The 15,798-nt window shown below is 42.8% G+C and overlaps 1 protein-coding gene across 1 annotated transcript in view; it reads left to right on the top strand.

Annotated features, from left to right (window-relative positions):
• LOC121444708 (acrosomal protein KIAA1210-like) overlaps positions 1-15,550 on the top strand; it is a 64,488-nt gene extending 48,938 nt beyond the window's left edge. Inside the window, 6 exon segments of the mRNA XM_041646612.1 lie at positions 66-680; positions 897-2,283; positions 2,285-2,849; positions 3,967-4,154; positions 6,503-6,599; positions 15,049-15,550. Coding sequence (XP_041502546.1) covers positions 66-680; positions 897-2,283; positions 2,285-2,849; positions 3,967-4,154; positions 6,503-6,599; positions 15,049-15,191 — 2,995 coding nt within the window. The 3' untranslated portion in view covers positions 15,192-15,550.
• The last annotated feature ends 248 nt before the right edge of the window (positions 15,551-15,798 follow it).

Raw genomic sequence — 15,798 nt, 5'->3', positions numbered from 1 at the left:
TCGACCATGGGAGAGGCAGCTTCCATGGAAGCCCTGCTTCTCAGCCACCACTCTCAGGCCCCAATCAGACCAGTGCTTGAGCAAGATATTTCTGCAGGCCCAGAGCTTGGCATTTTTGAACAATGTGTTGCTGCACAGTCTCCCAGATACCCTTCTCAGCCTTCAGTGGGACCAACCATCAAGAAAGAAGTTTCACTGGGTGCAGAAAGTGCTGCATTTGAGGGAAGTCATTTTATGGAGCCCCTGCTTCCTCAGCATCTTCCTCAACCCCTGTTGAAACCCTTCACCCAGCACCAGGCTTCGACTTTTGAAAGAGGTGTTCCTATGGATTCAAGGCTTCTGGCACAATCTTTCCATCCATGGCTGAAGCCTCAAGGGAAGCAATCATTTTCCGGTTCAGAGAGCACAGCTTTCGAAGGGAACTCTTCTATGGAGCATGCGTCCCTTTCCCTTTCCCAGCCTATGAAGCAGCCTTATCAAAATGTGCCTTTAGAATCTGAGGCTGTCGCTGCTCAGGTCATTGCCATGGGCCCACTGCACACCAAATATTCTACTCATTCCTTACTAACTCCTCAAAGTCAACCAGTCGCAGAAAGTACCTCAGTAGAAGGTGCCTCTTTGATGGAGCTATTGCCTCCTCAACCCTCAGTAAAGTCCAAATTCCAACCACAGATGACCCGAGATCCAATGCGTGCTTCCACTCAAGGGGGATACCCTATGGAGTCCGCACCTACTCAACATATCTTCCAAACACAGCCTGTCCCTAAATTTAAGCAAGTGCCTACAGGTTCAGATAGTCCTGAGGCCCAAGAGATCATGTCTGTACAGCCAGGTTCTTCCAGATGCCCTTCCCAGCTATGGGTAACTCCTAACTTTGAGCAAATACCTGTACTCCCTGGCAACGTTCCTGCTGCATGGGCCATTCCTATTCATCCACCAGCTCCCAAAATGCCTTCTCAGCCCTTGATGGGATCAGGAGTCCCACAGTCAGCCTCCACAGGATCCATGAACACATCTATACAACAAGTCACTGTAGAGCCATTGTCTCCTAGAAACCCTTTGCAGCCATGGCCAACTTCTCCATTTGAACAAATCTCTGCGTCCCCAGACAAGGCTGCAAAGGCAGCATGGAGCTTTCCTGTTGATCCACCAGCTCCCAGAGAGCTTTCTCAGCCCTTGATGGGATCAATAGTCCAACAGCCAGTCTCCACAGAGTTAGTGGCTATTTCTGTACCACAAAGCGGCTCTGTGGAGCTCATGCCTTCTAGATTCTCTTTCCAGTCAAGAGTAGATCCGGAGACTTATGCAGCAGATGAGAAAGTTTCTCCAATTATGAAGCCTGGAAGACATCAACTCCCAAGAAGCACAGAATTCAAGGAAGAAGTTTCCTCAGATTTATTGGGAGCTTCTGGAGAATGGGGCATTCCTATTGAGCCAATGCCTTCAAAATATGGACCTCATCCATGGTTGGGTTCTGAGTCTGAGCGCCAAGCCTCAAGTTTAGAAGGTTTTGCCAAAGAGGGGGACATTTATAAGGAGGCATGGATTCCCAGAAATCCTTCCCAAAGCATTACAAAACTTCAAGTCCAGAAGACTCCCTCAACGTGCGAGAGTCCCTCTTTTGAGGGAGGCATTTCCTGGAAGCCACCGCCTCCCAAAGTTGCCACCCAGTTCTTAATGAGTTCTAAAGTTAAGGACATGCCCTACAGTCTGGAGAGTGCTGATGATCAAGACAGCTCTAAGAAACAACAGGGTAGAAGTGCTCCTTCCCAGTCCTTTGTGAAATTTATGGCAGATCAAATCTTCTCAGAGAGTACTGCTGGGGAGACGGCCATTTATGGAAAACCTGTGCTTCAGAATCGAAGCCGTCCTTCCAGATCTTTGGTGAAGCCTAAACTGGAGGAGCAAGTGTTCTTACAGAACTGGGATGGTGAGCCTAAGGAAGACACCACTTTGAAGAAGCTGCCCCTGAAGCAGCCTCCGCAGTCGCCCAGAAGACCGAAAGAGTCCCAGGAAGTTGTGTCATATTCTAAGGGCGCCCCTGGGAAGTGGAGCAGCTCAGCAGTGGACAGTTCTCAGTCCCTGGGAAAGCTTGAATACAGGCAGAAAGTCTCCGTTTCTGTGAGTTTTCCCGAAGAGTGGAAGAGGTCCGAAGTCCAACCGCCTTCCACACAGCCTTCTCAAGGCTTCGATGTAGCTAGGTCGCAGCCACCGGTTTTATCAAAAGCTCCTTTTGCAGGAGCTTTTGTTCCTGTGGAGTGGCGCAGTTCTGAGGGGCATCGGTCAGTCTGCTCAGGCTTTAGTGATCTCTGACTATCAGCAACAAGTTTACTTAAGTTCTTCCAATGCTGCCACGGAAGGATCCACTTCTAGGAAGAATACTGGCAGCTGGTCCATGCCAAAAGGCCCAGATTCTACAAAGAAAACCATGAAAGACACACAAGGCTATGGGGACTTCATTAAAAGCACCCCAACTTCCGTTACCAAACCTGGCAAGTTCACTTGGGTTCCTGCCCAGAAAGCATTTGCTTCATCTGGCGCTTACTCTAAGGAGGAAGTTCCTCAGCGCCGTGACGAAAAAGAGCTTTCTTCGTTTCTCTCCACCAGCAAGTCTGATGTAGAAAATGTTTTTGGAGTGCGACTGCGGAAAATCTCCCAGAGGAGTGGGATCCCAGAGCCTATCGCGCCAGTTGTCCCAGCAGGCAAAGAACAGACGAACAAAGGAACTCCCCAGGGCTTCAGCGGAGGCCATGAGAAGTCCAGCCAAGCACTTAACTGTGCACAAAAGCAAGGAAGCAGGCCCAGATATGAAGACATTTTCAAGAAGCCAACAGTTTTCCGACCTCCAGGTAAGAGTTTTGTCTCTCCAGAGAGAAGACCTGTAAGACAAAGCCTTAGATGAATGGGCCATGAACTCTGTGGCCTCTAGGTTTCCAACTGTACGACTTTGACAGAACTAGCTGTGGATTTAGAGATGGGGCTAGTGCTGCATCTTGGATGAAAATATTCAGAAGTAACTCCTTTGTACTCTTCCTTTTCCCCAGGAGGCAGCGGTCAGGGCATCCATTTACTTCTCATTAATAGACGCAGGACCTCCTCCTCTCCCTTCTCCATCTACCTCATGTAGAGCGTTCTTTGGGCAGAATCCCACGAGTTCCTAAAAATTAAATAATAACTTTACATACACCATGTCACTTTAATCTGTCAGATCCCCCAAACCCAGTTCATCAAGGGCAATACGAAATCATCTTAATTTACTCCAGATCAAGGTGACCTACTCTTTTCAAAACACATTGTGTCCTTAGTATCATCCCTGCCTGTTCTTGTCTCTGCCTCTGATCACACCTATTTCACAGTGACGTTTGCACAAGGGACCAAGAAGTAACAATCTGTAAGATTTTTCTTAGAGTTGGAGGGATTGCATCAATGGTCTGAGTCTTTGGCATCTTAATAATTTTCTCAGCCTGTCTGACAACCATTTTCCTGTCCTGATCTGGGGATGGGAAGAGGGATGGCTAAAGGAAAGAAAGGATTCGGGAGCTGGAGAGATGGCTCAGTGGTTAAGAGCATTGCCTGCTCTTCCAAAGGTCCTGAGTTCAATTCCCGGCAACCACATGGTGGCTCACAACCATCTGTAATGGGGTCTGGGGCCCTCTTCTGGCCTGCAGGCATACACACAGACAGAATATTGTATACATAATAAATAAATAAAATAAATATAAAAAAAAGGAAAGAAAGGATTCACTAAGAGTTGCCCATTTGAATGCGCAACTATTTAACTACTTAATCCTGCCTTCCCACTTTGTAGGAAGGGTACAAAAGAGAATGGCCTTTCCCTAAATGGTCTCTATTTTTGATTGACAACCAGAAATGATCCTATTTGGATCACTGTTGTGGGCAATCTAAATCAGACTGAAGACTCTTTCTGCCTGGCTTCCTTTCTAATTCTTTTCCTTTCTTTTTCAGAAAAGACCTCTAGTTTGAAGTCAGATTACACTACAGAACCATCTTGGATCAGTGTGGCAAAACAGAGGCAAAAGAGCTTTGCCTCCCACTTCCCTAAAAAACCCCGGACCAGAGCTGAAATTAGGGCTGAGACCAAGGAGCAAAAATATCAGTCAAAATATGATCCAGGCATGGAGAGTTCATGGAAGGTTAGTGGATCCACTGACGGAGCTTGCACTAGGAGTTCTGCCAGACACGCAGTCACCATCTCTTACTGGGAGCATTAGCCAAGGACAATTCTTTATTTTGTATTCACACAAATGTGACAGCCTAGATGCTCTTACAGCATTTATGAAAAGTAATGGATATGAAGTCTATAAATTAAGCCTTGTCCGAAATATTCTGAAGTGGAATTCCATGAAATTGGGTGCCTAAAAAAGGAGATAAAACAACAGCCCTATTACTACAAACAGAAATAATAAGACAGAGATAACAAATAAAGTAAAAACGGAGCAACTATTTGTTATACCTTTAAGTACATGCACATGTTTTTGTTTTTCATAAATGAGAATCAAACTATGAACACAGAAGGCCCCTTTATCCCAAGAGTCTCTGAGGGGAGCTGCACACAGTAAGGAGCCCTGTAGTTGAATGTCCTTTCCACTTTAACTCGTTATTTATATGTTATGATGGTTAACTTTTCAGAATCTGAGCTCAAAGATAGTATTCCTCCCAATTTCAAAGTTCGAATTATTTTTACTATATATTTTAGCAACCTCAGCCTAAGATGTTTCCAAATTCTCCTTGTAAGTCCAGGATTTTTGCTTGTTTGTGCAATGAAGGCCCTTTAGAGCTTCTCTCTCTTGGGTCTCAATGGACAGCATCATTGCTCTTGCACTTTGGGGCACTCATGATGACACCATCCCAGGGCATCAGACACTTAAGACAGCTAAGTAAAAGACAGGAAACATGAGCATACAGTGTGGGATGCTGGACCAAAGGGAAATTCACAGCCAGGTGGGTATGAGAAGGGGTGAGGATTCTGGGCCACTAGAAATGGCTGTCAGTGTAAACTTTATCAAGTGTTTATTTATGAAAAATCTCACTGAATATTTTTGGACCGTGATTGACCATGTGTAATTAAAACTGGGCAGTGAAAGCTTAGGGAAGGGGAGCTCTTTTTTCATTTAATGTTTCGTTATGCACTCCTTTCCATATCAGTCCCTAAATACGTACTTTTAGGTGTTGATGTTCACACTTCTACATACCGATTTGGTTGGTTTCACACTTACCTGTAGATTTTAAAATGTTACAGGATGTACTAGACATGAGGATAGGGATGATGGAATAATGCTTTCTTCTTAGGAAATCTGCCGAAAACGAACCTCAAGAAAGCAAATTACATTTACATATCAAAAGCTGTCTCTGAGATCCTATAGAAGTGCTTACTAAATTTATTAAGGGAGTCATGCTTTAATCATCACTCTGCTTTAAAGATCTTTCCAATTTTTTTGTCATTGGCTACCTCTTTTGTCAGGGGAAAATACCCTAGCGTGTGTAAACTGTTGACTTAGAACAGTTGTGGAGAGATCAACTTTAAAAGGCTACACAATACAGTTACATCGTTTCCTAGTGGAAAAAGCACTTCTAGTCGCATACCAACCAGTTTTGGAAGGTAGAGATCATATAGTGCTTCCTTCAACCAACTGGATCAGATTTGCTTGGAACCATCACATCTTGTTAGCTCACAGCTAAGTGATGGTACAATGTTATAGAGAAGGTTGTTCTCCCATCCAAGTAATAACCAGCTCCAGCACTACTTAGCTTCTGAGATCAGAAGAGACTGGGAGCAGTCAGGATGCTTTGGTCATAGACAAGAGAGAAGGTGTTCTCTTATCAGTTTGTTTACACTATTTGTGTTACTAGACAGCTTTTCTTCCTGGTCTGAAAGAAAGGTGGCAAACTTGATGCAGTTTGGGATTTGTTAATAATTTAAGTTCTGGTACTGGAGAGATTACACAGTGGTTATGAACATTTAGTGCTCTTTCAGAGGACATGGATTCCGTTCCCAGCACCCCCAGAGCAGCTCATAACCAAGTGTAACTCCAGTTCCAGGGATGCAATACTCTCTTCTGGCCTCAACGGCAGTGTCTGTGGTGCACACACATATATGCAGCAAACCACTTGAATACACACACACACACACACACACACACAGATACATAATTAAATAATATATATGCCAAATAAATCATTAAATATATATGTATTATATATGTGTGTATTACAAGCCCAAGGAGCTTTGTGCTAACTTTTGTTATTGATCTATATAATCAATTTTTAATAGTTAGAGATTTCTAGCCAGATGTATACTTCTGCATCAATATCTATATCCTCTATCTTTTTTTCCTAGTGTTTTCAAGTGTTTATTTTTTTTTCTGATTATTGTTGAACTCATAATACCCAGGACAGGGTTCACACCATGTTGTCTTCTAAGTAGCTTGCTGTCTTTATTGTAAGGGCTTACAAAGATTTTCTTTTCATTTTGCTATTACAGGAACCAGAACCCTCAACTGATATCCCCTCAAGAATGACTTTTTATTCCACTGTTCCCAGAGAGGAGTCGTCAAGGCTATCTAAGTCTACAAAATCAGGTGAAAGTACTCATTCTCACATGTCAAAAAAGCCCAGAGGAACGTGGTGAAACATTTTGCAATTTCAAGTTCAGGCAATGTATTTCTCTTATTGATCGAATCAGCTTCATTATTCTTTCATGTCTCTTTCATGAAATGCCACAGACATTAGCTTACTTTAAGGAAATCCAATTGTTATAGCTGAGTCCAGTGTGCAATTTCCATAGCTCTTTCTAGTCTCTCACCTCACTGATGAAGCGATCGAAGCAAGGCACAAAATCTCCTTGTGGCTAGGTAGGAGAGGAAAGTACCATGCCATTTTCAAGCTGATAGCAAGGCAGTGTTTCTTCACCTGTTCTAACCTCAATGAAATCTGTTGACAATAATCCACTGTATAGGCCCATCAGCACGATTCACGATTACTGCAAAGGCTTGCTTCACATGCCCTTTATTCTGACTGAGGGTGTGAGACATGGGGGTATGATGTTGAAAGCTGCAAAGAAATGTGACAGGTAATGATAGACTGTGGCCTCATCGGTGAGAGTTATGTGCCAGAGGGATTTCCTCAGCAGGAGCTGATGTTGAGGAGGATGAGGGTTTTTTTTTTAAAAAATAGCATAATTACTTATTGATTTTTTTTAGGAATCTCACATCCTATACCCCAATCCTGTTCACCTCCCAGTCCTTTCACATCTACTCCTCACCCCTGCAGCACGCCTCAAAAATAATCTTCCAAAATTTAATTTAAAACAAAACAAACAAACAAACATCAAACCCCACCTTGGTCCTCCATCACTCCAGCCTCAGTTCATCCCAGCGACATTGAGAACTGCGGTGTGTCACACAGTGTACCCTTTGTCCAATCAGCCCCATCCACAAATGTTCATTGCCATGAGTCATTGGTCTGGTTCAAGGTCTCTGGTCTCTGGCACACCATCATCCCCCGGACCCTCACCAAAACTGGAGAGGAGGATGATTTACATTCGACTCAGGAACCCATTATTTGGCTGTGGAAATAGCTGTGATCGTACTGATCCATGTCTTTTTTTTTTTTAATTTTTTTTATTAAGAAAAGAAGAAAAAAAACATAAACAAAAAACAAGTTTCCACCTCCTCCCAGCCTCCCATTTCCCTCCCCCTCCTCCCACCCTTCTCCCCCTCCTCCCACCCTTCTACCCCTCCCCCCACTCCTCTCCCCCTCCCTCTCCAGTCCACAGAGCAGTCCGGGTTCCCTGCCCTGTGGTAAGTCCTAGGTCCTCCCCCCTCCGTCCATATCTAGGAAGGTGAACATCCAAACTGGCTAGGCTTCCACAAAGCCAGCACATTAAGTAGGATCAAAACCCCGTGCCATTGTCCTTGGCGTCTCATCAGCCCTCATTGTTCGCCATGTTCAGAGAGTCCGGTTTTATCCCATGCTTTTTCGGTCACAGTCCAGCTGGCCTTGGTGAGCTCCCAGTAGATCAGCTCCACTGTCTCAGTGGGTGGGTGCACGCCTCGTGGTCCCGACTACTTTGCTCATGTTCTCCCTCCTTCTGCTCCTCATTGGGACCTTGGGAGCTCAGTCCAGTGCTCCAGTGTGGGTCTCTGTCTCTGTCTCCATCCATCACCAGATGAAGGTTCTATGATGATATGCAAGATATTCGTCAGTATTGCTCTAGGATAGGGTCATTTCAGGTTCCCAATCCTCAGCTGCCCAAGGAACTAACTGGGAACCTCATGTTGGGCACTTGGGAGCCCCTCTAGGGTCAAATCTCTTGCTCACCCTAAAGTGGTTCCCTTAACTAAGAATTGTGGTTCCGTGCTCCCCTATCCACCTTTCCTTTATCCCAATTCTCCTGATTCCCCAAGTCCCCCCTCCTTCCCTTCTACCTTTTCTCTCCCCATCTCCCCTTACCCCCATCCCACCCCACCCCCAAGATCCTAATTTCTCACCGGCAATTTGGTCTCCTTCCATTAGCCAAGAGGATAACTATATGTTTTTCCTTGGGTTCACCTTCTTACTTAGCTTCTTTAGGTTCACCTATTGTAGACTCCGTGGCCCTAATTTGTGGCTAGAAACCAATTATGAGCGAGTACATCCCATGTTCATCTTTTGGGTCTGGGACACCTCACTCAGGATAGTGTTTTCTATTTCCATCCATTTGCATGCAAAATTCGAGAAGTCATTGTTTTTTAACGCAGCGTAGTACTCTAGCGTGTATATATTCCATACTTTCTTCATCCATTCTTCCATTGAAGGGCATCTAGGTTGTTTCCAGATTCGGGCTATTACAAATAATACTGCTATGAACATAGTTGAACAAATGCTTTTGTCATATGATAGAGCATCTCTTGGGTATATTCCCAGGAGTGGTATTGCTGGATCCAGGGGTAAGTTGATCCCGAATTTCCTGAGAAACCGAAACACTGACTTCCACAGTGGTTGCACAAGATTGCATTCCCACCAGCAATGGATGAGGGTACCCGTTCCTCCACAGCCTCTCCAGCAAAGGTTATCCTTGGTGTTTTTGACTTTAGCCATTCTGACAGGTGTAAGATGATATCTCAAAGTTGTTTTGATTTGCATTTCCCTGATTGCTAAGGAAGTTGAGCACGACTTTAAGTGTCTTTTGGCCATTTGAACTTCCTCTGCTGAGAATTCTCTGTTCAGTTCAGTGCCCCATTTTTTAATTGGGTTAATTAGCATTTTAAAGTCTAGTTTCTTGAGTTCTTTATATATTTTGGAGATCAGACCTTTGTCTGTTATGGGGTTGGTGAAGATCTTCTCCCAATCAGTAGGTTGCCTTTGTGTCTTATTGACTATGTCCTTTGCTTTACAGAAGCTTCTCAGTTTCAGTAGGTCCCATTTATTCAATGTTGCCCTTAATGTCTGTGCTTCTGGGGTTATACATAGGAAGTGATCTCCTGTGCCCAGCTCCTGTAGGGTACTTCCCACTTTCTCTTCTATCAGGTTCAGTGTGTTCGGGCTGATATTGAGGTCTTTAATCCATTTGGACTTGAGTTTTGTGCACGGTGATAGATAAGGGTCTATTTTCATTCTTCTACAAGATGACATCCAGTTATGCCAGCACCATTTGTTGAAGATGCTTTCTTTCTTCCATTGTATACTTTTAGCTCCTTTATCGAAAATCAGGTGTTCATAGGTTTGTGGGATAAAATCCGGGTCTTCTATACGATTCCATTGGTCGACTTCTCTGTTTTTATGCCAGTACCACACTGTTTTCATTACTGTAGCTCTGTAATAGAGTTTGAAGTCAGGGATGGTAATGCCTCCAGAAGATCCTTTATTGTATAGGATTGTTTTGGCTATCCTGGGTTTTTTGTTTTTCCATATAAAGTTGATTATTGTCCTCTCCAGATCTGTGAAGAATTTTGATGGGATCTTGATGGGGATTGCATTGAATCTATAAATAGCCTTTGGAAGAATTGCCATTTTTACTATGTTGATCCTCCCAATCCAAGAGCAAGGGAGGTCCATCCATTTTTTGGTATCCTCTTCAATTTCTTTCTTCAATGCCTTAAAGTTCTTGTCAAATAGATCTTTCACTTCCTTGGTTAGATGTACCCCAAGATATTTTATGCTGTTATTGGCTATTGTGAATGGTGAAGCTTCTCTGATTTCCCTCTCTGCTTCCATATCCTTTGTGTATAAGAGGGCGACTGATTTTTTGGAGTTGATCTTGTATCCTGCCACATTACTAAAGCTGTTTATCACCTGTAGGAGTTCTTTGGTGGAGTTTTTGGGGTCGCTTATGTACACTATCATATCATCTGCAAATAACGAAAGTTTAACTTCTTCCTTTCCAATTCGAATCCCCTTGATTCCATTATGTTGTCTTATTGCTATTGCTAGAACTTCAAGCACTATATTGAAGAGGTATGGGGAGAGTGGACAGCCTTGTCGTGTTCCTGAGTTCAGTGGGATGGCTTTGAGTTTCTCTCCGTTTAATTTGATGTTAGCTGTCGGCTTGCTGTATATAGCTTTTATTATATTTAGGTATGACCCTTGTATCCCTAATCTCTCCAAGACTTTTAACATAAATGGATGTTGAATTTTGTCAAATGCTCTTTCAGCATCTAATGAAATGATCATATGGTTTTTTTCTTTCAGTTTATTTATATGCTGGATTACATTGATAGATTTTTGTATGTTGAACCAGCCCTGCATCTCAGGAATGAAGCCTACTTGATCATAATGGATAATTTTTCGGATGTGTTCTTGGATTCGATTTGCCAGTATTTTGTTGAGGATTTTTGCGTCGATATTCATGAGTGAGATTGGCCTGTAGTTCTCTTTCCTGGTTGAGTCTTTGAGTGGTTTTGGTATCAGAGTAATTGTGGCTTCATAAAAGGAGTTTGGTAATGACCCTTCTGTTTCTATCTTGTGGAATACATTAAGGAGTATAGGTATTAGATCTTCTTGGAAGATCTGGTAGAATTCCGCATTGAAACCATCTGGTCCTGGGCTTTTTTTGGTAGGGAGGTTTTTGATAACCTCTTCTAATTCTTCGCGACTAACAGGTCTATTTAGATTGTTCACCAGGTCCTGATTTAACTTTGGTATATGATATTTATCTAAAAAAGTATCCATTTCCTTTACATTTTCCAATTTTGTGGCATATAGGCTTTTGTTGTAAGATCTAATGATTCTCTGAATTTCCTCTGTGTCTGTGGTTATGTCCCCCTTTTCATTTCTGATCTTATTAATTTGCAAATTCTCTCTCTGCCGTTTGATTAGCTTGGATAGTGGTTTGTCAATCTTGTTGATTTTCTCCAGGAACCAGCTTTTTGTTTCATTGATTTTTTGTATTGTTTTCTGTGTTTCTATTTTGTTGATTTCAGCCCTCATTTTGATTATTTCCAGTCTTCTACTCCTCCTAGGTGAGTCTGCTTCTTTTTTTTCTAGAGCTTTCAGGTGGGCTGTTAAGTCTCCAATGTGAGCTTTCTCTGTTTTCTTTAAGTGGGCACTTAGTGCTATGAACTTTCCTCTTAGGACTGCTTTCATAGTGTCCCAAAAGTTCGAGTATGTTGTTTCTTTATTTTCATTGAATTCCAGGAAGACTTTAATTTCTTTCTTTATTTCTTCCTTAATCCAGCTATGGTTCAATAGTTGACTGTTCAGTTTCCATGACTTTGTATGCTTTCTGGGGGTAGCATTATTGTTGAATTCTAACTTTAATCCATGGTGATCTGATAAGACACAGGTGGTTACTAATATTTTTTTGTAACTGTGGATGTTTGCTTTGTTACTGACTATGTGGTCGATTTTCGAGAAGGTTCCATGAGCTGCAGAGAAGAAGGTATATTCTTTCCTATTTGGATGGAATGTTCTATAGATGTCTGTTAAGTCCATTTGATTCATTACCTCCATTAATTCTCTTATTTCTCTGTTAGGTTCCTATCTGATTGACCTGTCCATTGGTGAGAGAGGAGTGTTGAAGTCTCCTACTATTAGTGTGTGCGGTTTGATGGCTGCCTTGAATTTTAGCAATGTTTCTTTTATGTACGTGGGTGCTTTTATATTAGGGGCATAGATGTTCAGGATTGAGACTTCATCCTGATGAACTGTTCCTGTTATGAGTATAAAATGCCCCTCTCCATCTCTTCTGATTGATTTAAGTTTAAAGTCAACTTTGTTAGAGATTAGTATGGCCACACCTGCCTGTTTCTTAGGTCCATTTGCTTGATAGGCCTTTTCCCAGCCCTTTACTCTGAGTAGGTGCCTGTCTTTGTGGTTGAGGTGTGTTTCTTGTAAACAGCAGAATGTTGGATCCTGTTTTCTTATCCAATCTCTTAGCCTGTGTCTTTTTATAGGTGAGTTGAGTCCATTGACATTAAGTGATATTAATGACTAGTGGTTGTTAACTCCGGTCATTTTTTTTTAGTCGTAGAGTTTGTGTGTTTCCCTTCTTTGAGTTGTGTTGGTGAAGGGTCTCTAGATGTCTGAGTTATTGTGGTCATTGTTGGACTCCTTGGTTAGTGATTTTCCTTCAATTACTTTCTGTAAGGCTGGATTTGTGGCTGCGTATTGTTTAAATTTGTTTTTATCCTGGAAAATTTTATTTTCTCCATTTATAGTGAATGAAAGCTTGGCTGGGTATAGTAATCTGGGCTTGCACCCATGGTCTCTCAGTTTCTGCAGTACATCTATCCAGGACCTTCTGGCTTTCATGGTTTCCATGGAGAAGTCAGGTGTAAGTCTGATAGGTTTACCTTTATAAGTAATTTGGCCTTTTTCCTTTGCAGCTCTTAATATTCTTTCCTTATTCTGTATGCTTTGTGTTTTGATAATGATATGCCGAGGGGATGTTTTTTTTTGATCCAGCCTATTCGGTGTTCTGTATGCTTCTTGCACCTTCATAGGAAAATCTTTCCTTAGGTTGGGAAAGTTTTCTTCTATAATTTTATTAAATATATTTTCTGGACCATTGAGCTGCCCTTCTTCTCCTTCTTCTACTCCTATTATTCTTAGGTTTGGTCTTTTTATTGTGTCCCATATTTCCTGAATGTTTTGTGATGAGAGTTTGTTGGACTTGCTGTTTTCTTTGATCAGTGTGTTTATTTTCTCTATGGTATCTTCAGAATCCGAGAGTCTTTCTTCTATCTCTTGTATTCTGCTGGTTATGCTTGTTTCTGTAGTCTCTATTCGTTTACCTCGATTTTCCATGTCCAGACGGCCCTCTGATTGTGTTTTCTTCTTTGCCTCCATTTCAGTTTTCAGGTCTTGAACTGTTTCCATTATCTGTTTGATTGTTTTTCCTTGGTTTTCTAGGGTATCATTCACTGATTTATTCAATTCTTCAAACTTTCTGTTATATTTCTCATCCATTTCTATAAGGGCGTTTTTTACATGCTGTTTAAGGGTGTCAATCACTTTCATGAAGTCAATCTTTTCTCCTTCCTCTTGATTAAGGGGTTCTTGTCCTCCCGTTGTGAGGTCGCTTGTTTCTGGTAGCTTCATGTTGCTTTTCAGCTTGTTGGGCGAATTCTTGCCTTGACGTCGGCCCATCTCTTCTTCCAAATGCTCCCTATGGATTTTCTTTTACCGGATTAGGTCTCCTAGCCTACCAAACGCTGTCTCTCCCCAATGTTGGCGCTCCCAATGCTGGGTCTCCTGGCGCCGAAAGATCAGGCCTCCGTGCTGGTTGGGCAGCTCGCAGACAAAGCGCCTACCCTGCTTGGTGCAGGCAGGCCACAGAAACAAAGGAACTGCTGCCCGCCCGGGAGCCCTGGATACTCGGACCCAGCACCCAGATAGGCTGCGCTGGGCGATGCCACGCGCCAAAAGAGGGCAGTGGGGGCGAAGTGGGGAGGGCTCTGGACGGAAGCTGGGTGGGCCAGGAAGAAAGAGGCAGCACCCGGGGAGTAGAGGCCCTGCAGAGAGCCCAAGCAGGACAGGGGGCCAAGAAACCCCCGAGCTCCCCGTCCCAGGCTGGCGCCGTGGGCCAGAAACTCACCCCAATGCTGGGTCTCCTGGCGCCGAAAGATCAGGCCTCCGTGCTGGTTGGGCAGCTCGCAGACAAAGCGCCTACCCCGCTTGGTGCAGGCAGGCCACAGAAACAAAGGACTGATCCATGTCTTATGAGCAGTATATTTTTAAGATGTGGTTCTCGGCTTCCCCTGTAGAATAGATCCACCAGGAATATTGTTAAATGATAGGCGGCCTTCACTCCATCCCTACTGTTTCAGTGGGTTCAAGAAATTGCATAAGCACTGCCAGTTTTGTGTTTCTTTGTTTTTTTGGGGGGGGGCATTGTGGTTGTCATTTGATTTCAGCAATATAGCCCAAGCTAGAGCATCGAACTCCTGGTCCTCCTGTCACAGCATCTGAAATGCTGGAATTAGAGGCATGAACCATCACATTCAGACACACTGGTATTTTTTAAATGTTCCTAGTTGTTTCCGATGTGTAGTTAGAATCGAGAAACACTTGTTTAGTCAAAGGGAGTGGAGTTGGAGAACAGATAGTAGTCTGTCGGACCACAGGGATTGATAGAGTATTATTTCTCTGGATTTTATTAGATAAATTCATTGAGTCATCAGTCCTTTTCACAATGTCAGTGACTGGTGAAAACAGATCTGATGTGTAAAAAAGGGAATAGGTAAAATGTTTCCCTTTGGGTGACATTTTGAGTTTGAAAGTATAAACTCGTGAAATAATAAAAGTTAAAAGATGAGCTGTTACACTGCAAGAATCATCTCACATCCCTTCCCATGGCTATGATCCTACAGCTATTTCCAACCTGATGCTGCCCCTGGACATACATACTTACTGGGCCATTTGCCCAAGCTCTGATTTTTATAAGTCTGCCTTCTAAGAGAACAATAGTTGGAAAGTACTAAGAACTGGGGGATCAGAGCAAACCTGAAAGAATGGTCCATTGCATTTCATCTTCACATGTGCTTTAGTGTCTCTGGGGTTTCTGACAGTGCATTGTTTTCTGTGATTTCAGTTGTGTTTGATGATCAGAACAAACTTCACCCAGGGAGAGAAACACCAGACGCTCTTCAAGTGTGCCACCCAAAGTTTCACCACCCAAGGAGCCTGTGTGGTTCTCAATGGCCAAGAAGAAAGCCCAAGCATGGAGCCAAATGGCAGATATCATGCAATGAATAGCTCCTGGATGGAGCCTCAGCATTTTCAGTAGTAATTGCCAGTAGCTGTGGTAATTCCATACAACAGTTTTTCTAGAGCTAGTTTTTATTAAGGAAAATAACTTTAGAAATAGCAATTAACATTTTGAATTATACTACTAATGTCTAACCCTCAGAAAGTCACTACCAATATCCCCAAACCCAGCATGTTCTCCAGAAAAGTTTTGCGAAATCATTAACTTCAGACATTGTGCCTTAGAAGAAAGAAAACAACCACATTTTGCTTCAAACTCTCTCCTTTTATCTTTATACTCCAGGATCCAAGCCTAGGGAATGGTATCGTCTATGGCAGATGGGTTTCCTCCACCTTAATTAACCTTTCCATTGTCAAATTCTACACATTTATTCTATCTCTCAAGTCCAGCTCACATTATGAGAGATCTACATTTAAATGCCTTAACAGTAAATCTAGCTCCTTTTCCCTAGATCCAAAGGACATCTACTTCTGTCATGTACTTGCTTTGCTTAAGCAGACATGCATCTTGAACATCTATGTTGGATGCTTCCCCATTCAAAACCATGTCTAGAAAGGCAATGAGAGTCTATGACTAACTTAAATTACTGG

The sequence above is a fragment of the Microtus oregoni genome, unplaced genomic scaffold (assembly GCF_018167655.1).
Source record: "Microtus oregoni isolate MIOR12 unplaced genomic scaffold, Mior012 000138F_ref0000102, whole genome shotgun sequence".
In the NCBI taxonomy this organism is placed as follows: domain Eukaryota; kingdom Metazoa; phylum Chordata; class Mammalia; order Rodentia; family Cricetidae; genus Microtus; species Microtus oregoni.
Note: the sequence above shows the minus strand (reverse complement) of the source record. Positions and strands in the feature narration are given on the sequence as shown.